This window comes from Urocitellus parryii, chromosome 6, assembly GCF_045843805.1.
Source record: "Urocitellus parryii isolate mUroPar1 chromosome 6, mUroPar1.hap1, whole genome shotgun sequence".
Taxonomy (NCBI): domain Eukaryota; kingdom Metazoa; phylum Chordata; class Mammalia; order Rodentia; family Sciuridae; genus Urocitellus; species Urocitellus parryii.
Window position 1 is genome coordinate 12,681,976 of NC_135536.1, and position 21,739 is coordinate 12,703,714.

General features: G+C 53.4%; 1 protein-coding gene across 2 annotated transcripts in view; it reads left to right on the forward strand.

The window, feature by feature from the left end:
* Positions 1-21,739, forward strand: part of Itpk1 (inositol-tetrakisphosphate 1-kinase) — a 134,893-nt gene that overhangs the window by 26,198 nt on the left and 86,956 nt on the right. For both annotated transcript variants that reach the window (XM_026394226.2, XM_026394227.2), the window contains exon 2: positions 378-402. In XM_026394226.2, the coding sequence (XP_026250011.2) occupies positions 378-402 (25 nt within the window). The remainder of the gene's footprint in view (positions 1-377; positions 403-21,739) is intronic.

Consider the following 21,739-nt stretch of genomic DNA (forward strand, 5'->3'; position numbering starts at 1 on the left):
AGCCTGAGGCTGGATGGCATGGGGAGCCATGGGGGGAGGTTGAGCTGAGCAGAGGCACTGGCGTCCATGGTGAATTTGGTGGTGGGAGAGTCTTGGGACAATGCAGGCTGGAGCCACTGAAGAAGGCCTGGCCCCTGGATCAGAGGGAGGACAGCCATTATGAGTCCTTAATGGGACTTCAGCCAGCTTCACCCTCTCCTCTAGCCCTTGGTGGCTGTGAGAATCCCTGCCCTGGAGAGCATGGCTGTCCGGGCGACATGGAGACTGGTGCCCACTCTCCCAGGGCGGCTCTCAGCTCTGGCCTGCCTTTAGCTGTAGTGGACGTTCTGCTTCCTGCCTGCTGTAGTAACGTGTGTTTTCTTTGTTTTTCTCCACAGGAAGCGGGGGATAGAGGTGGTGCAGGTGAGTACAGACTGCACTTTGACCGCCTTCCAGGTAGCGTGACCTAGTGCTCCCCTTTCCCAACTCCGTAGGAGTCTGAGTGCTTGGCCCTCTTGTCACACTCTGGTTGGTAACTTTCCCCTGAGGATTAAATGCCATTTCCTCACCAGGCTGGGCACAGGTGGTTGATGGCTGCTGCCATGCAGAGTTACTGTGCCTTTTTGGGGAAGAAGCTGGGGTTAGTTGGGGAGTTCTGGGGGTCATGGTATTGCTCGCATTGGGGGGTGGAAAAGCTGAGGATTCAGCAGTCGCCCAGACAGGTGTCCGTTGTTCTGTACCCTATTCTGCCTCATTCCGAGTGGACTTGGGCCAGGAGCTCATTGGCTGGAAAAGGAAGGAAGGAAGGAAGGAAGGAAGGAAGGAAGGATAGATGGAATGGATGGATGGAGAAGAACGGATGGATGAATGGAGAGAGAAGGAAGGGTGGGTGGAGGAGGGAGGGAGAAGGAAGGAAGGAGGATGGAGAAACTGTCCCAGGACAGGAAGTAGATGCACAGGCTCTGACAGCAGCTGTCTCAGGAGAGCCAGGAGGTCTGACCTATCAGAGAAGAGCCTGGAGTGAGGGGCTGCCTGGGTGCTCTCTGGCTGGTGATATTTGCTGCTGTGGTTATGACTCATGAGGGTGGGAAGGGGGGCATTTTTGTCTATGTAAACACAGATACCTTCAGACCTGCCGAGAATGGCAGGCAGGACATTGCAGCCACAGGCACACCTGGCACCTTGTGGCACTGAGACCCATGGTCACTGGCCCCTGCAGAGAGGGCCAGCCAGTCCAGAAACCAGATCAGGGCTGATGAGGAGCTGGGCCCCCTGTAGGAAGCTTCCAGAAAGCTTGCTGGGGAGCTCTCAGAGGCTGCGAGGTTGGCTTCAGGAGCCCACTGGGAATGACTGCCCCATTCCTGGCAGATTCAGCACTTCAGGCCCAAAGGGGCAGCACAGAGGCCCTGGAGCATCCTCTGCTCAGGGTTAGACTGGGCAGTGGTAGCTCCTGCAATGCTGTCCACAGCTCTGGCGAAGGGTGCTGCATGCCCCTCCTGACTTCCTGCTGGTGGTATGAGGGTTGATTGGTCATCAGAGGGCTGAGGTTTGCTTTGGGGTAGAGAGATAGTTTCTGGAAGCCTCTGGTCAGCCGTCTCCTGTTCATGAAGGCTCATCTTGGCTTTGTAGAGTTGTATGACTGACAACTGAACTGAATTGTGGACTTTGATTTCCCTGTCCATTTCAGGAATGGCCAAGAGGTGTGCCTCCGGGCCTTCTCTGCTGCCTGGGGGTTCTCAGTGTGCATGGGTGAGGATGGGGGTTGGTGGATAATGCCTGCCACAGACACAGGTGTGTGCAAAGGAGGTGGGTGTGGACCATTTCTTCTCCAGGATGCTGGAGAGGCTTTAGCCCTTTCTGAAGGCTAACTTGAAAACCCTTTGCAGATGTATACCCACCAAGGAACTCTTGGTGCTACTTGGTGCTCGATGTGCAAGGGACAGTTCTGGGCTTCCCTGTGGTTTGCTGCAGCACTGATAAGGGCCCAGGAGGGGGGTCGCTGCTGGGAGTGGTTCCTGGAGGAAGTGAGGGCCTGTGCTTACCAGCAGACTCCCTTCTTGACAGAGGAAGAGAGGCATTCCTCCTCCAGACCCTTCCATTCACATGATCCCATTCACATGCACAGGGTGTGAGAGACAACCAGGGGCCACAAGAGCTTTCCCTGGCCTCCTAGGAGGCTGTGCCGAACCTTTCCTGCTTAGTCATGGGTGGGACAGGAGACTGGAGTCACTGCTTCAGAATGTGCTAGGCGGGCAGAGGAGGGGCTCTGAAGTCTTTCAAGATGTGTCTGTTCTTCCTTTGATGATGACTCGGGGAAGGAAGTGGTGGCTGGGGACCAGAATGAGGCCAAACTGGTCGCTTTCCACTCTGGCATCTAAAAATAAAACCCACAGTAAAGCCTCTCCCTTACCTCCTCTTGGCACCCCTGGGTGTTTTAAATTTTAAGACATTGGGAAAGGCTTTGCAAAATTTGCAAGCCACATCACCTGGCTGGTTTTACAAAATTAGGCTTCTGTGTACCCAGTCCCTGGCTCTGGGCCCTGGTTAAGGTGGTAGTGAGGGTGAGGGTGACCTTGCACCAGCCACCTCCACATCGGCTGTGTCAGGTCCACTTTCCCAGTCTGGAGAGGCACCCAGTGATGGTGCGTCCTCTGTAGAGATGAGGAAACTGAGGTTCAGGACAAAGTGACCTCTTGGGGTGTTCAGCTGGTTGGTGGCAGCGTTGGGCTTGGTGGCAGCGTTGGGCTTGGTGTGGGCCTGTTGTCTGCTGGGCAGGCGGTCTCCCGAGCATGGTAGTGGGCTGCTCCACTTACTAACTGCTTGCCTGCCTGGCGTTCCTGCCTTTGGCTACATATAAAAGGATGCTGGGGCTGGGTCAGGACCCAAGGCTGAAAACCCTGGAAAGGTCCTGCAGTGTTTGTCCAGGGCATGGAATCATTCCTCTTCCTGCTGTTCATCAGTGTTCAGTACTTATGGGAACTTCAGTGTACCAGGCATCGAAGCCATTTACTCTGAAGGAACTTTGTGTGTAATCCTTCCCAGGTGGAGGTACTATTTACGCATGTTCACCTCCTCAGGTGCTGGTCCCATAGCTGTGTGCTGGGAAAAGAGCTTATAAACTCCTTTCCTGTCACCCCTGCTACCCCTTCCACATTGTTCCTCCTCCTCTTTCTAGGGACAGTGTTATAGTGGTGTGGAATAAGACCACCCAGGTTTAGGTCTCTGGCTGTGTGACTTGGGACCAATTGCTTAAGGACTCTGTGTGTCAGTCTGCTCAGCTATAAAGGGGGATAATTCTACTGTCTGTGCCCAGGATTGGTGTGAGGACTCAGTTATTTTGGGTAACAGAGTTGGCACTGGACCTGGCTCTAAGGAACTGGTGATCTGCAGAGCCACGTGTTCTTGCTTCCTTAGGCAGGTCTGAACCCAGGGGTAGACTGCAGGACAGGAAGCCCGCCAGTCATCGTTATAACCCTGGGCCAGGGAGGTAGTCCCCGTTCCTTGTTTGCAACAGAATTGGAAGAGGAACTGCGCAAGTTGTCAGCCGATAGCGCGTCAAGAGTGATTTTGGAGGTCTGGGGTGCACGTGGTAGTGTAGTGCTTGCCTAGCACACAGGGCCCCTGGGGCCAGCCAGTCCCCAGCATGGAAAACAAAGATTTGTGATGAGAGATTACTGTAATTCTTGGCATATGATTCTACAGGAATCCAAAGAATTTGCTATGACAGATCTCTTTCCATTTTTTTTTTTGAGTAAGTGGTTTTAACACATATCCATGAAAACTGAAAAATGAAGATAGAATTGATATTCCAGCAGTAGATGATACTCATCTATGGATACAGGAAATGACTTTAAAGGTCCCATTCACCGCCTCAAAGTTGTGTTTCCAGTAAAGTTGTACTTTCTGTGATTCTCATTTGTATAATTTTAAATGTTTCTGTCATGTTTTTCAGTTGTGTCCTAATATTAATTGTAATGAGAAGAAACATTTTGACACTGAAGAGCTTTATGGTCACATGAGAAATGAAGAAAAGAAACATTATCTATACATGTGTATGTTTTGGCTCAGTTGTGGAATAATCAGAACAAGGCTTCCCAGCGTGTGCTGTGATTGCATAAACATCCCAGTGGAAAGTGGGCTGGGAATTAGAGTCCAGGAAGAAAAAGGAACATGGTGGGATTTCCAGGTGTCAAGGAGAGCTTGGTTATATAATTTTGAGATGGATGATGGTGGATCTCAGATCACTAAGGTATTTAGATTCCATTGGATCCATTTAAAAGAGAAATAGTAACAGTTTTAGTTTAAAATGTTAATATTTACAGTATGTTGGAAATTACATCCTCTGCAAGTATTTAAACTTATGATGAGAAATATTAGATGTCAACTGTAAATCGTACAAATAGAGACATTGTTTTAGATGCTCATTTGGGGTTTGGTTTGAAGGCAATTTGTTTCTCAGGACTAGGTAACTCCTCTGAGAGGGACAGCAGTGGGCCTGGCTCTCAGGCCATCTAGAGACCCCTCTGGGCCTTGCCCAGCCCCATGCACCACTGAGACCCACAGGGGCCCTCTGGTTTCCCAGGCCGTGGACTCATCTGGAGGCCGCTGGCTTCCCTCAGCCAGGCCTGCTGGGCTGAGTGATGAGGATGATGAAGGGCACATGCCCCGTCCCTGCTCCTCGGAGAAGAGCTGCAGTGAGCTGGATCCAGGAGGCTGGGGAAGCAGCCCTGCTCTGTGTCTAGCATGAGGCAAGGGCTGTGGGACATGAGACATTGTGTCCTCATCCTGTGTCCTGAAGAGCCATCTGTCACGACAGCAAGGGCTGCAAGTTTGCCTCAGTTTCCTGCTTCGTAGTGCTGTCCTGAGGAAGCTGGACCCATGGGCCCTGACTGCACTGTTCCAAGTGCAGTCTCACCAGCTGTTGAGGTGAGAGCCCCTCATGGCCAGGAGCCAGCGGGTGGGGCAGGCTCTTCTCAAAGCAGTGGTGCAGCAGCCTCTCTGGGCCAGGCTGTAGGTGCTGGCCCCGCCAGTCCCCTTGGCTCTCTGTGAAGCCTGCGGTAGGCTGTCAGTGGCTAGGTGTGCGTGAGCACATGGGCTTAGGCACAGAAGAGGGCCTGCACCCAGTCTGGTCATTCAGGAAGGCTCCCTGCAGGAAGAACCTGGGAGTGGTGATGAGCCTTGTCCCCCTGACAGAGCTGCCTGGGAGGACAGTCGAAGCCTGCAGGCCCAACCAGGTCTTGACTCACTCCCCGGGCCTTTGACCTTTAAAACAACTGGATGCTACAGTGATCGGGAGCCAGGCAGGGTATGGCTGTCACTGCCATTTCACCCAGTGAGTCTTTGTTGGAGAAAACATTCCTGGGCAGGTAGGGTCATCTGGTCTGGTCGCAGGATATGGTGGCCTGGGGCCTGCCTCAGCTTTGCAGGACTGGGGGCATTTTCCGCTCTGGCCTGATCTGTGGGGAAGCTCAGAAGAGATGGTTTCTGGTCCTGGGCTCTACTGCCCCTTTCTAGAGCAGCTCACATGGGTGGGGAAGACCCCAGAAGGAGAGCACTCCTGTCACCCTCCCTGCCTCTGGCCAGCGCCCTTGGGAGAATGTGCTATGTCCTGGCCCCACCCTAGTGTGTTTCGTGGGCTCTGTCCCCAGTTATTATAAAGGACCAGGGGAGAAGGAGATCTGTTAGCATGAGAGGGCTTGGTATTTTATTTGAAAATGCAAGTGAGTGAACCACAAATGTGAGAAGTACAGTAGCCGATTATAGATTTACTGTCTTCCTTCCAGATTCCCTGAGAATTCAGACATTACGAAACCCTGTCTTGGAACAGCCGCTGTTTCTCAAGCAGGCAGGGAAGTAAATAAGTTTCCCCATTTGCAGAAGGGAGAGGCTGCGGCAGGCCTTTCTGTCATGGTCTCTCCAGAGCTGTCACTTTCTTGAAATGCTACTGTTCTTGGTGTATGTATCTCCTTCTTGCACGGTGGACAGACAAGCCAGGGAGAAAAGGCAAGACTGAGAAAGGCCAGGCAGACGGTTCTCCTCCGAGAAAGGCCATGTGCCCAGGGCTGACGCAGAAGTGTGTACTGGGCCTCTGGAGCTTGGGGAGCCACGGCGATGACCTCCTAAGCTCCTGAAGAGCTCAGTGGGCAGGACAGGCTCATCTGTGCTGTGGGTGGGGCCTGTGAGGGTGGGAATGGGTGCTGGGCAGTGGGCTGTGGTAGGGAGGTCTTCTGGGGAAGTGATGACAGAGGTGTCCATGGATGGGTGGGTATCAGAATGGGTTGAGCTGGAGCACATCCCTGCACACTCCGAAGCTGGGATGGGGGTCTGATGGTGGCCAGTGTTTTGGCTGGTCTAGACTCTTGGGCCTGAGAGGGTTGGCAAGAGACCTGGCTGGAGGTGGTGGGAATGTCGGTCCCTGGAGGGCTGAGGGACTGTTGGATGCTGAGTCAGGGCATTGAATGGCATCTGCAGGGAAGGATGAGTGCTGGAATTGGAGGTGATGGGGGCAATCCATCTGGTGACAAGGCTGGACTGGAAGTGTCCCAGCATGGGGTAGGACCTTGACCTAGGGAGGGTGTTGAAGCCTGACTGGTAATGAGGTCTGGGAGGACAAGTGGCAGGGCTTGGTACCTGGGTGGATGTGGGTGTGAGGAGAGACACCTCCTTCATTGCTGCCTAGGGTACCAGATTATGGGGTGCAGGAGGAGGAGCAGCCAGAGGAGGGCAAGGTGGTGTTGACATCTGCCTGTTCAGATAGGTGTGCTGGATGCAAGCAGCAGAGACGCGGGTTCAACAGCTGGCCTCCCCAAAGCAGATCCCTCGGGTCCCGAGTTTGTAGGGCCTGCTTCTCTCTGGGGATTGTAATGCTGAGTTCTCCAGTTCAGTGTTAGAAAGTGTCCTTGTCACTTAGGGAGTGTTTCCACCTGACTCCAGACTTGTTTCAGAAGCTATCATCTGATGATTCATGCCAGCTGTGCTCCTGCACCACACACTCTACAAAGTCTCCAGCGGCTGCCCTTGCTGGATTGTCTCCTGGGGGCACAGGTAGGCTGGGACTTGCCCTCCCTCTTCCTGGTGCTCTGCAGCCAAGGGCAAGAGGCTTTGGGAAAACTGAGTACTTTGCCCTAATTGGAGGCCTGATGTCCTTACATCTAGAAGCAGACATGCAGCCACTTCCCCAGGTAGCAGTAGCTATATGAAGGCCACCTGAGTTGGAGTGACCCCCAGCAGACCTCAGCATCGCAGGAAAGACTGCCAAGGGGTTGGAAGGTTTCCATGTGGTGAATGAGGCTAGTAATGGACGTAGATTGTCCTGGAATGACCCTGGGAGTCCTGGGCTTGGGCTTGAGTTTCTGTTGGTCTGTTTTCTGGCTGCGTGACCTCATTTTCCTCATCTTTAAAGTGGGGATGCCACTCAGCACATGGGACTCGAGAGACCTGACAGGTCCTGAGGGAGTATTAGGTGACTTCCCTCATTCCTTGTCAGGCACAGCAGCAGAGGCGGAGGCAACGCACAGTAAGCTGTGCTGCGGAGGAGGAGGGTTGCTGCTGGAGGACTCCACACCACAGACATACTACTACTGAGTTTCTAATTATTACAGATTTTAGTTCACTACTTTTTTTTTAAGGTTTTTTTTTTTAAGAAAATTTGAAGTACAGATTTTTTTTTTTCCAAATATAGAAAATTATTTTCACACTCAGTCATTTACTTAAATCTATTTGTTAACTATGTATCTTATCTGTGAGCATGATCTCCATAGTATTTTTTTTTATAATACTGATACACTGGGTGGGGGAGTTATATAAATCAGTGTCAGCTTTTTGTAGCTATTAAAAACACCACGTTTTGGGAGACGGTGTGGGCAGTGATGGAGAGAGGCTGCCGGGAGGGTGGGTGTCGGGGTGGCTTCCCTCCTGTTGGCTTTTTTACTCCTGAGCCTTTTAGGCTTCCGTTAGGGACGTGGTGGGGGAGTCCCGGGTGCCCCACAGTGCTGCTCAGTCCTGGCGCGGCCCTTCCTGGCCTCTGACATGCTGAGCCAACAGGAGCAGATCCTTATGAAAGCAAGTTCCTGCTTTCCATGTCTGGGTGACAGAGTGGCCAGGAAATCTGAACCGAGGCCACCCACATTGCTGTGCTGAGTTGGGACTCCATCTCCCCCAGCCCCCAGACCCCTGGTCAGCCTTCAAAAAAGTTCACAGTTGCCTTGGAGTGTGCCAGGCAAGCACTTAAGGTAAAACCAAAAAAAGAAGAAAAAAAAGGTGGATGAAGGAACACGGGGAAATGGGAAGGACCTAAAGGGCCATCGTGGAAGAGCCAGAGGAAAGTTTCTGCTTTGAAAGTAGCCACCTGTCCTAGACACTTAGGGTGAAGTTGTCCAGAGGGTAGCCACCTAAGGTGGCTGTGCAGCCTCCAGCATCATGGTCCTGTGAGCTGGTGAGCTGGACACGCCAGGGTGGGGAGTTGGGTGCGGGCTCCTGGCTCCTCACCAGGTGGGCCTGTCTGGGCTGAAGGGCACCTCTTGTGGACAGCACAGCAGCAGAAATGGGAGTCTGAGAAGCATGTTGATGAGAAGGTCCTGGGCCATGCTTCAAGCCCAGCTGGGCTCGCAACCATGAAGTCACAGGCAGAAATGCAGACGTGTGTTTCCTCAGCTGGTTGGGCAAGGGGCTGGCTGCTCCCTCGCCAGCTCAGGTGCAGTCTGGCCTGTGATACCTCTTTGCTTCCCGGCAGACCCCACCCTCTCCTCCCCAGAGCTGCCGGTCAGCATGGGCTGCTGAGGCCAGAGCTTCCTAGTCTGCAGGGAGAGCAGGTTTTGTTCCATGTGTGCTCTGTGTTTGCTGGATGTGGACGGAGGACTGAGTGGTTGCTGCACCACGTGTGGCAGGCCCTGCAGGTCTGTATTTGTTCAGAGTGACTCTGGGTTATTCTTATGCTCGGGAAGTAACGTGTACTCCTTCTTGAAATCTTGGGAGGTAAGAGGGGCCTAAAGGTGAAAATCCAGAGGTACACAGTAAAGTCATTTGTTCAGTGTTTTCCTCTGGCCTTTTCTTCCGTCTTGACATAAGCCATACTCTTACGTGTGGTGTGCGCCACGTTGTGCTTTTCTGTCCCTAGTTTTGTGACCTGCATCTGAGGGTAGATGAACCTTTGCTTGTGCTGTTGAATGAAGCATCTTGTAAGTAACTGCTACAGTGCCTGCCTCCATTCTCATTGGCCCTGTGTCCCAGCACCTAGAACCATTTGTCCGCCCCAGAGCCTCATTCTAAGTTATTTCTGACTTGCTGTCACTGACAGTGCTGCCATGGGTATCTTTAGTCTTCAGTTGTTGTATACCTAAACTATATCTCAGATATTCACTTTGGATAGATTTTTAGGAGCGACTTTGCTGAGTTTAAGGCACCAAGCCTTTGCAATATGATGTTAATATGCAATATGGGGGCTTGCAGTTGTGCCTCTATGACTCCCACCCATGGTGCCCACAAGACTGGGGCTCAGGCCCAGTGTTACTGTGGTGTCCCCACATCTGACTCTGTGCTCAAAGCAGGAGGTTGGGGAGCCCAGGGCTGTGCAAGACAGTGTAAACCTTGCATATCAGGCTCTCACTTCTCTCAGGGTGGTGTGGCCCCACTCTGGCACACTGCCCTGTCACAGTGGTGACCTCCACTGAGCACACCCTGGGTGCCAGCCTAGGCCATAAGTATTTATGCCCACGTATTCATGTATTCCTTACAATGGTCTAGTTAGGTATATACTAGTGTCATCCCCATGTTAGGTAGCAGAACACTGAAACCAAGGGCGAGTAGCTTACCCAAGGTCGCATGGGCAGGAGGAGGAGGAGAAACAGGCTGCTGGGCTCTTGAGGGCTTATTTAGGATTATTTAAAAAGGTTTCTATTAGGAAAAACCATATGACATACCAGAGTCAAGAGAGCTTAGTCTAACGGTCCATGTGCCCTTCCAAAGCTCTGTGTGTCCACACACGGCCAGGATGGCTCCAGGGAGATCCTGGCTCACACTAGGTTCCAGTGAAGTCTGTCTCAGCATTCTGTCAATTTGCCTGTGACGTTTTTGAATGTGACTCTGAAAGATAAGGACTAAACCTTGATTTTAAACCTCACCTGGGCCACTCAGGACGGGTGGGGCTGCCAGGTGAGGGGGCTGCCTCTGGTTTGATTCCTGCCTCTGGATGTGTGGAGGGTGATGCTCAGCAGGTTTGTGCTGGGCTCTGGGCCTCTGGCATGGCTATTAGATGCATGGGTGAACTGGTCAACACCTCTTAAGGAGTGGTCATTGTGACGGTTGACATGACCACAGCAAATATGAAGTCAGCCTTACTGTGTTTAGGGGCCCTTTCGAAGAACTTGCGTGTATCAACTAATTCAATCCTCACAACGGTCCAGAGCACTAGTCTTATTCTCTTTATAGATAATGTGTTTATTATCATGCCCACTTTAGATATGAGGAAACCGAGTCAGGAGTCCTCATCCTGGCCCCATGGCAAGCAGGTGGTACAGCTGGCACGCCAGCCCATCATGCTGGCTCGTGGTCCATTCCTTTAAGAGTTTATATATATATATATATATATATATATATATATATATATATATATATATATATATAGTTAATTCTGATTTTTGTGGTTTGCTTTCCCTTCTTTATAGTGCTGGGTTCAAACCTAGGGCCTCCTGTATGCTGGGTGAATGCTCCTGCACTGAGCTACACCACCAGCCCTTTAAAATTAATATTATTTTTAGTTGACACATCATTATGGATGCATATGGAATCCAGTGTGAGGTTTTAATGTGTGTGTACAATGCGTGGTGATTAAATGAAGCTAATTAACTGTGTTACCTCCTTTACCTCTGATTTCACCTGGTGGGACCTTTGACATTTACCTGGTTACTTTGAAATGTGTGTCAGAGCGCAGAACTCACTCCTGCTGTCGCCCTGTGGCCCGGCAGCCCTGCCTGGTGGCCACATTCTGCCCTCACTGCCGGGGTTCAGCTCTTTTGGTGTCCACCTGTGTAGGAGATCGGTGGTGTGTGTCCCTCTGTGTCCGGCTAGTGTCCTCATCATTAGGGCTTCCAGGTCCCTCTTAACTGCCACTCTCAGCTGTGGCTTTCATGTCCCGACGCCAGTGCATCCCTGTGGTTCCTTTGCCCAGGTGTCTTGGTCTCTCTCCACTTCCTGACTGCCAAGTTCTCTTCTCACACAGCCCCGTCTTGCCACTGAGTGGCTGCAGGCCAGTCTACAGGGATGTGACCTGTTCCTTGGAGGGCCCCATGAGATCCTTAGCAGTTGATTCCTGTTCCAGGGACCTCAGCCAGCTCCCACCCACCGAGGCACTCTCCAGGAACCTAGTGCGGAGCCCAGGCATCCACAGGGCCTGTTCCTCCTGGTGTTCCGACTGCTGGACACTCATTGATCTGTCCAACCAGGTTCACAGTCACTAGCTCTGAAGCCTTCTGGGACCCCCCTCCCCTAGGCCTGGTAAGCCCTCTGTTGTGTGGGCCCCCAAGTCTACTGTGCATCCTGCCTTCAGGCAGGCAGGTTTCATTTTATGGTGTCATTGCACACTGTGGGGGCTTTCCCTGTCCTTCTCTGTGAGCTCCTTGGGCCACAGGCCACATCTCATTCCTCTGGGGACTGTGGAAGCCTCTTTTATGTTCTGACACATAGAAACATCTTACCAAGAAACTTTCAGAAAATAATTGAATGTTATAGAAATAGGGGAATTGGAGAAGTTCCCCAGCATCCCACTCCCCAGCGCCCCTGCTGTGAGCTTTCTCTGTGCCTGCACTAACCCATTTTTTTCCCTTCTCTCTGGTTCTGTACTTAAACAATTTTTAGTGCTTTTGAAGTTGATGAACATTTAACATGACTGCTACAACTAAGGGAGCCCTTGAGACGGGACGTGGGGTAGCTGTGCATTTGTGTATGCTGAAGATTCATCATCTGCGCTCAGTAGTGGTGCCTATGGGCTGGGACAGGGATAGATCTTGGATTTATTTTTCAGCAGTAGGTTGATGTGTCACCTAGCACCTTTCAGTGGCTTGTTCCATGGTATCCATGGGGCATTGGTTCCAGGAACCCCTCTGGGTGCCAAATCCCTCAGATGCTCAGGTCCTCATGGAGCATCCTCAGTGTCTGCCTGTGATGTGCACTGTCCTCCCGTGTATGTCTCTAGAATATTTAGAGTACCTCCAACAGCGTCCACATGGCAGAGGAAATAAGGACGAGGGAGAAGGTTGGCACGTGATCAGTACAGGTGCAGGTTTTTCTGCCAGACATTTTTCATCTGAGGTTGGTTGAATCTGGGATGTGGGACTGAGGTAACAGAGGCCTCAGGGAACTCATATGAGATGCTAGCTTGTTAGGTAACTTGCTATTTGACTATCCTGGAATGGGAAGAATGAGTTGCTTCCATTATTTTTATGGCTTAAGGATGTTCCTAGCTTTTTGGTGTTGTATATACTTTACTTTCTACCTCTTTCCTCAAAGGAAATTGAGTGAAATAGAAGTAGGTCCAAGCCAAGGAACAGAAGATGTTCCCTGTTAGCCCTGCTGCTGTGAGAGTGCCTCAGGATAGATCTGAGCTTCCTGGCAGCCAGTGTGTGTGGGGCAATGTGATTAGTTATCCTGGTGAAGAAGCGTGTTAAGTCTTCAGGAGGGAGACTAAAAACCATGGAGAGGATTGAACTTTTCTTCCTGAAATATTGAAGAACCTTGTCAGTGTCACAAGTAAATCTTTTGTTTTTACCTGGATGAAAAAGGACAGTGGTAATGGAAGCAGAATAGTGGCCTGGCCACATCTTCTAGGAGTCTCTGTTGCAGGGGCATTGTACTTTGGGCGGGGCTTTCCTCTCCTCAGCCCCCACGTCCACTCTGCCTGGTCAGCTTCCATTCTGCAGCATCCTGTGTACCTGCAGCTCACTGTGGTGCCATCCCTCACTTGTAGGATGGCAGGATTTGCATTCATCTCCCAGGATCCAGCTGGAAATAACAGTAGCCAAAATTAACCACGTCGCGCCTCTCCCCTGCCAGAGGTGCTGGAGGCAGGCAGTGTAGGGCTAGGTGGGCCTCTTCTGCTGGTGCTATGTCCCCACCCTGCGTTCAGGCTTTTTGAAGGGAGGTCACCTTGCTGTCCCTGGTGCTGGAGCTTGGGCCATCGTGCACGATTACATTCTAGGCAGGGGGAAGGCAATGAGGGAGTCGGGCACCCCAGCCCCTGGCGTCCAAGTCTTTTCTCACTTGTGGCATGTTAGCTTTCTGATGCTGTGACAAAATATCAGGGAAAATCAACTTAAAGGAGGAAAGGTTTCTTTTGGCTCATCGTTTTGGTGGTCTGAGTTCAGGGTCGTTGGCCCAGTTGCTTTTAGGCTGCCAGGAGGAAAAACATAGTGGAGGAGGCAGGCTGTCAGCTCAGGGTGGCTAGGAAGCAGAGAGTGTGCAGGCGAGGGCACTCTTGGTACAGAGCCCCTCTTCCCAAACCCACTCAGCTGGGAGTCCATGGTGGATCAACCCATTGGTGGGATTGGAGCCCTAGGGTCCAGACACTTCCCAGTGGCCCCGCCTCTGAACAGTGCTTTTCTGGAGAACAAGCTTTTGGGGGACATTTCAGATCTAAACCATCACAGTTGGCCTCCCTAGAAGCCCCTTGGTGCACTGCTTCTACCACGCCTGGGTCACAGTTGAGCCACCGGCAGACAGCAGGTGGGAAGCATGGTCTTCAGCATTTGTTGGTGCCACCATCACCATTGTCATTGCCCGTGGCCCATGGAAGATGGGACCTAAGTGAGGTGTGGTGTGGTTAAGTAAGGGGTGGAAGTGAGCCCCACCGAGAGGATCTCTCCTGAGAGTGGCTCTCATGAGGAAAGAGACTAGGGGTACCTGGTGTGCTGTCTCTGGTCTGCCTGAAGCAGGGCTGGCCAGGGGTGACTCCCTGCTGTGGCTGCGTGACATCTTGGTTTGGCAGCCCCGAGCTCTTTGCCGTATTCAGGAGTGGGTGCTGTTGGTGTGCAGCACCGTCTGGAATTGGAGCAGGGTTTATCCTGCCTGGGTACATTTAGCTGATCTACTTTCTCCCTCTTTCTGGGTTTCCTTGAGTCCAACCATGCCGGGGTGAAGGGGTCCACTCTGAGGGGTGCTGACCCTGGTCTACTCCCATAAATACCCAGTCCCCCTAGCCTGGTGTGCTGCTTATCATTGGCCCAAGAGGGTACCAGGGAGTCCTGGGCACAGCGATCTCATGGCTTTTCCTTGTGAGTCCAGAGCTGTAACTTAGCTCTGCCTTTCTTGCCTCCTTTTCTCACCTCCAGGCTGGAGATCTCCTCTGGGAACCACGGCAACCCCATGGTTCCTTTCCCCAAGGCCTCGGCTGTTCTCCTGTAAGCTGCAGGCAGAGTCGGCCCTTTCAGGGACCCAGCTGCTCTGGAGCTGCGCTTCCCAGGCCTGTTTTCCAGCATCACTGTCAATCTAAGTCTTTTTCTTTTTGAGCTTTAGAGAATGGCCCTGCAGCATACCCTATAAGGAGATGGCTCGGGGTGCCCGGCCCTGCAGCTGTGTCCTAGGAACTCGGCTGGTGTGGGGCTCAGTCGGCATTACTCAATGCCATTCGGGAAGGCTGTCAGCGACCCCATGGGAATGGGGTACAAGGACTGGGTGGGGGTTTGATCAGGTGTCCTGGGTCTCTGCAAGGAGACAGCCTGGAGTCTCCTGGGCTGGGAGGAGCCCACACAAATTCCAAAATGCATTTGGTGCCTTTCAGCTGGGCTTTTATGACCCAGCCCAGGCAGTAGCAGTGGTCATGTCTATTTATGCCTTGCCTTCTGAGGGCCAGTACGAGTGTCTGCACTTGCCAGGCGGGAGGACAGAGGCTCCCCAGTGGCACTGTCTTCACCCCATGAGCCAGCAGTAGAACTGGCCCTGGGTTCCAGGTTGTGCAGTGGCAAGGTCAGTATCCTCTTTGCCCTGAAGGCTGCCTGCTTGGTGAGGTCCGTGACTCAGCCCTAGTTCCAGCTCTGCTCCTTTGGAGCTGGGCAACCCTGAGCAAGTGACACTGCCTCTGCGAGGCCCATTGACCAGATGGTGGCAAGGTTGACTGAGATGAGGTGAGGGCAGGTAGAAGGCCTTGTGAAACTGTCAGCCCTCCTTGCTGGAGGGGGAGGTCGCTTGAGGTCAGGAGAGTTTAGCGGCTGGGTGGGGTTGTGGGCTTGGGAGACTTCCTAGCAGCTCACTGGTTTTCTTGCTCTTAGATGACTCCAGTCTTGGGAAGCCCACCCTCCTAACTGGGCAGGAGTCTGGCCTTGACTTGGTGTCTCTCCCATCTCATGTAGGTGGGGCCTGGGTGGCCTGGTGTGAAGGGGGTCTTGGGCTCACTCCCTTCTCCCTCTCTGGGCAATACTTTTGCTGTAGGCCCTGCCAGGTGGCCATGTGGTTCAGGGTGTTTTGACAAGCTCGGCAGGAACCTGGGTAGACTGGGATGCCTTTGGGTCTGAGCTAAGAGCCTAGGAGTATGGTGGGGAGGGGCCTGGCTGGGAGAGGGCCGGGGGCCATAGGGGCACACACTGACTGCGCTTGGTCAAGGGCAGCACACCCTAAGCTGAGGCAGCGGGCCCTTATGGGAGCTGGCTCCCTAAGCCTGGCTGTTGGCTGTGTGTCCCAGCCTGGGGCTCAGGGCACACAGTTGCCTTGCTATCTGGGGCCTCAGTGCCTTCTCTTGTCTAAGGGGCACCAGGACCACATCTGTCCAGCTTATTTAGGGGAAAAGATGAAATGCCTCGAGGTCCTGAGCATGGTCAGTGAGACAGACCCTCCAGTTGGACTGCTGGGGACCCATGCTGTTTCTTGGGACAGCACAGAGCATTGTAGCCGGGCCTACTGGAACCCTGCCTCTGTCCAGCTCATTTTCTGACCCTCTGGAAGGGGATTTGAAAGAAGAGCCTCCTGTGTGGCCTGTGGGAGCAAAATGCGTTTCCTTACCACCTGGGGGTGCACGCCATTGCACTCTTTCTTTGAGCATAGGAGTGGGCTGCATGCTCATGCTGAAACCAATTTTGTTTTGATTTTTAAACCAATGTGACCCTGCTGAGATCTGTGGCTGTCCCGGTATGTCCCTGTTAGATGCATGCTCAGGCTGCTTTTCTCCATGGCTGAATGTGTTTTCTGGTGGTGACTGCAGTCACTTGGCCCTCTGGGTGGATGCTGGCTCAGGCTGTGTTGTCACTGTCACCAGAGGTATTACAGTGAGCATCCAGTCCTCGTGTTGTGGGGACAAGTCTGTGAGGCTGCTTACTGTTCCTGCAGTTTGTTGATGTATCCCTCCTGGGGAGTGGAGCCGGGCACAGGGGCTGGGTCCTTCAGACTTGGGATGCCCTGTTGTCACCTGCGTTCCCTGTCAGTATGCCTCCCTCCTGGAGAGGGGGTCCGTGCCCTCCCTGCTCTGTGTGGAGGTCTGTTCTAATCTCTCCAGCTCAAGTCAGTTTCCCTTCTTTGGTGACCCAGACTTTGTCCCTCCTATATTTTAGCCAGGAATCCGCTGGGAAGCAGGGCTCTGAGATGGTTCTGGTGAAGAAACTGGAGTGGAGGAGTACTTTTGGAGTGAAGGCAGGGCTGAGGGAGCAGGGGGACGGCCTAGCAGCTGTCGGAGCTGTCACTGTTCCTCAGGCTGACACGGGAAAGAAGGTGTCACGGAGATCCGTGATGGTAGCTGGGCTGCCAGGTGGTGGTTGTGGTCATGGCGAGCTGTGACCACTGCCCAACAGGGAGAGAGAAGGAATAAATATCTCTAACCGGGCTGGGGATGTGGCTCAAGCGGTAGCGTGCTCACCTGGCATGTGTGTGGCCCGGGTTCGATCCTCAGCACCACATACCAACAAAAGATGTTGTGTCCGCCGAGAACTAAAAAAAATAAATATTAAAAATTCTCTCTTCTCTTCTCTCTCTCTCTCTCTCTCTCTCTCTCTCTCTCTCTCTCTCTCTTTAAAAAAAAAAAATCTCTAACCCTCTCTCTGCCACCCTCTGGTCTCCTGCCAGTGCCCATCACTGGCCCAGTGCCACTGAAGGCCAGAGTCGCAAGTGATGCATTCCGTAGAGGTCAGCCTCCCAGGCCCGGAGCAGGGCGGAGGGGATGGAGTTAGTGGGCATCGACTAGGGCCTCCTCCACCCCTGCCTGTGACCCTGTGGCCTCAGGGCTGAGCAGGAGTGCATCCTGTGGCCTCTGTCGAGAGGGGACCCAGGGTCCTCGGTCCCACTGACCTCCCTATGTGGCCCTTCAGCCCATTTCCAGGCACGGATGGTTTGTGATGGACCCTCTGAGGGAGCTGGCAGCTTGCTGGGCAGGGCCCTTTGTGGCTGAGCTCTTCATCCCTTGTGTTGCTAGGTGCTCCCCCAGGCCCTCTCTGTCGTCTGGGGACCCTAAGATGGCCAAGTCTTCAGCCTCCTCTGTGCTGGTGGCCCCAGAGGGCTGCTTTAGAAGAGCTGAGAAGGGTGGGCCCCTGCCCCCACTCCCACCCCTTCAGGAGCTGCGGAGGGCACCTACTGGTGGGTGGTCCCTTCAGAGCTTTGGAGTCTCAGTTACCTGCAGCCACCAAGTGTGGTGATATTGACCACCGACCACCTGTTGGGCATGTCCCTGTGTGTGTCACTCACATGTAGGACAGAACATTAGGCCCAGGCTGCTGTCTCTGCAGGCTTTGGGCCAGGCTGCAGGAGCCCTCGTTCCTGCTGGCTCTGCTGCTTGTGCTGTGGCCTTGTGTGGCTTGGGCCAGGCTTGCTTCCTCCTCTGTAAAATGGCTGACAACATCTCTTGGGTCCAGTCTCCCTCTCGCCCTCGGTGAGTCTGACTCTGCAGGGCAGGGATGGGGAGTCTCCTGCTGCTATCTTCTTGTCCGTCTCCTTTCTTAGCCTTTCATCTTGCTGTGTTATTACTGCAGAACGGAAGGATCTGAGCCTCCCGTCACCACGGGTGCCGAGTGCTTGTGTGAGTGTGTGTTGAGCTGCTGGAAGCGAGCTCTTCTGACGGTCTTTCAGCAGGACAGATTTCCAGAGGTTTTGGCCAGCTCCCACGTCCACCTCCCTTGGTTGCACTATTTTTGTGCACAGTGAACATACACGTGGCTGCCTGCGCCTTGTGCGTGGGGGATTTGGAGTCAGGCTGACCTTGGTGGCATCCTGCGAGTGACCTTGTCTAGATGCGTGGCCTTGGGCCAGTGTGCTGCAGGCAGTTGACTGCCAGGCTTAGTGTCCACCGCGCTCCTCATGCTTGCCCCGCTTGCCTGGTAGTGCTGTGTCCGTGCAGGTGCTTTGTGTCCGTGCAGCCCCCGCGGGGTGACGCACCCCAGTACCCTGCGCCAGAGGCGTTCCTGAGAAGGCCCCTTTTTAGCCTTGCAACATCATGCTCCAAAAATGCTCGCATGCCGTTTATTTAACTTTAAGTGGGGCAGATTCTGAAATGGGTTGTTTATTGTCCAAGTTGAATTTTTAATTTCTCATAAATATCCCACAAATTGCTGTAGTACATTTATATTTATTGAATCTGTCAGGGTTGTTTATGACACTGAGGCCTGGTCTCTCCGTGTTTGTGGTCTGTTGCCATGGCGACGCCTGTGTCTGAGGCTCTGCGTCTGTGTGGAAGGTTCTGGAATGGGCTCTCTGTGTGAAGAACTAGGACTGCTACCCCAGGAGCCGGCCTTGGGTGGCTGAGCTGTGTGGGATTCTGGTCCTGTTTCGGCTTTTCCTTGCTCTGTTGCTCTGTCCCCCCGAGGGGGTGCACACTGTATCTCCTAATTCTTACCCCAGCCTTGGCTGCTCCAGTGTGGCCTGGGCCTCCAGGTGCGCTGGCCCAGCACCTGTGAGAGGAGTAGACCCTCAGGCCCTGGAGCCATCGAGCCCAGCTGCAGTTCATTTGGCACTGGGGCCTCCTGGCGCAGCCACCAGTGACAAGCCCCTCTGCCATGTTCCTCAGAAGCCTGTACCCTTGGGGCGGATGCATCAGCAGTGACTTATTACACTGGGGGCCACCCAGTGCCACACATCCCCGAGTCCAGAGACACTCAGGCGGAGAAGCATAGTGGTGTGTGATTCTGTGCAGGGGACTCTCGTGAACGGGAAGGTCTGCGCTCTGGAGAAGACAGGCCAGAGGTCTCCCGGGGACAGGGTGCTGGTGGGAGGGAGCCTGCCTGCGCCAATGGGAGGCAATTGTGAACGGTCGCCAGGCTGTCCACTCGCTTCCTTATCACAGGCTTTGCTTTGGTAAAATGCTTATAAAAAATAAAAGGCATGAAAGCCGTGGGAGGCGGAGGGTGTGCTGCCTGCTGTGGTATGTACCGTCGGGTTCTCTGGAGCGCCGGCTCTCAAACCCCTGTGCCCGTCCTCCTGAGCTCCCCTTCAGGAAGATGCTGCCCTCCCCAGGAGTGACACGGCTCTCAGGAGAGGCTGTCTGGGGAGCCACAGTCCAAGGGCACCCTTCCCTCCAGCTGCCTGGAGCCTCCTGGTGATCACGGAGGGTGGTACCAGTTCTGCACCCCAGCCCCTGGCCCAGTGTCTGGTTTGGAGTGGGCACTTAGGTTTATGTCCTGGTGGCTTCAGCTCATCTTGGGAGCAGGTCTGTTTCTGAGCACAGAGGTTTCTTCTCAAGCTTTAAATCTGCCTTTGAGAGGTGCAGTGGCAGGGATGAGACCGTCTTGTCTGGATGTTGCTTTCTGGCAGCCAGTGTCGGGGCTCGTCTCCACCAGGCTCTTTATGATAGCCTGGTTTGTTGTGTGTTGACCTGTGCCACGTGCCAGGCTGTGTCCCGTTCAAGCCCCGCAGGACCCTACACTTATAAATGAGGACAATGAGATCAGCACAGATGAACATGGCAACGGGCTCAGATTCACTCCCTAGGAAGGGGGACTGGTCACACTAGGCAGGGAGGGTCCCAGGCTGCCTGTACCCTTAGTGCATGATGGGAGTGTTCGGCCGTGTGGACAGGGGTGTTAGGAGCACAGTTGGATGGATTGTTGGGGTACAGGAAGTGCTGTTTTAAGTCTCTGCCCTTTCACTTCCTTCCACCTCCTCTGCCTCCGGTGGCCAGTGGGACTGCCCTCCTGGAGTTTTCCCTGATGGCTCTGGCCCTGGTGGTTTTACCGACTCTGAAGCCTGGTGTCCCGTCTGCCTCCTAAGCATCAGCATGGTTGCCCAGGCCACCTGGATGCAATCACCCAGGAGATTTTCTTTTTTTCATAGCAAAATTGGATAGAAGGTACCTGTAGTTCCCCCTGCCCCTGCCACACACACTTGCGAGCCTCCTCCACCATCAGCAGCCCCCAGAAGAGCTGTCTGTTACATGTGATGAATGGGCATGGCCATATTGTCACCACCCACCTGGGGACCACAATTTCCATTAGGGCTCACTTGTGGCGTCGTCCTGTGGGTGTCTGATGGGATCACACAGCAGTTCTGTTGCCCCAGGAATCCTCTATGCTCCCCCGTTCTTTCTTTTTAAATATTTCCTGGTTGTCCACGGACCTTTATTTTATTTATTTATTTTTTATGTGTTGCTGAGAATCGAACCCAGTGCCTCACACTGCCAGGCAAGTGTTCCACCACTGAGCCCCAACCCCAGCTCCTATCTGTTCTTTTAAAAGTCCTTTTAAGCAAGTACTGATAGGATGGCACGAGGTAAGTGCAGATCTCCAGGCAGGTCCCGAGCACTGGGTGTCCTGAGCTTCCAGGTGATTCCGACTGACATGTAGCCAGAGGCAGAGTGGCTGGATTGGAGCACTGGCACACTTCAGTGTGTACAGAACCCCTGGGAGTGTGTTGGCAAGCAGGTGGTGGACCCACTCCTGGTTTCTGGGCCCGTAGGTGTGAGAGGCTGAGAATTTTCACCCCTCTCTGGTTTCCCAGTGATGTTGATGTTGCTGGTCTGAGTGCCTCCATTTGAGAACCACGGGTTTTAAACTGTGATGGTGAAAAAAGTGGTGGGGCCTGATGTCCTCCCACAGAATGCTACCAGAGTGCTTTCCACCCCTCTGGGGTGCCTGGAAGGTTATCCTGACCCCTTTCCCAGCTTGCACTGGGAACTGAACCTGGCCGCGGGAGGTGCAGGGCTGTTTTCTACCTCCCCAGACCCCAGCAGCCTGGTTTGGAGAAGCCATACCATATCATATTGAAAGCCGTGTTCCAGGAGGCCAGGTCAGTCTCGGGGGTGAACTTCCAGTCCACTGACGCTCTCTCAGACCATCTCTGACCTCACGAGGGTCCCTTTGGCCTTTCCACCAGGACAACTGCAGGCTAGCCAGACCTCCCTGGAGGGCGTGTCAGCCCTGGCCGCCATCAAGTCCTGGATCCTGTACAGAGCCCAGTATCCAGATATCCTGTTCCCCAGGCTCAGGCTGCCCCGGATGCCTGGCATCTGTCATGAAAGACCTTGAGTGGAAGCTGAGCCCGATGTGCTTGGCCTCCTAGGAGCCCTGCAATAAAATCAATGTAAATATAGCTAACATTTGGGAGTGGTTATAAAGCACTTGAAAAAATCCCTCATATAAACCCAAAGTCAGTCCCACAAGATGTAAGGAGGATTGATTATCCCACCTTTTGGCCTTGGAGACTCAAGTTCAGAAAGGTTAACTAGCTTGCCCAAGGCCACAGACCGGGGGAGAGCCAGGGTTTGCACCCAGAGCCCTGTGCTTTCTGCTCTCCGACAAGCCCGCCGCTCTCCCTGCTGGGATGTGGGCTTCCTCAGCACCGGGTTCCCGGAGTGCGGCGTGCCAGCGTC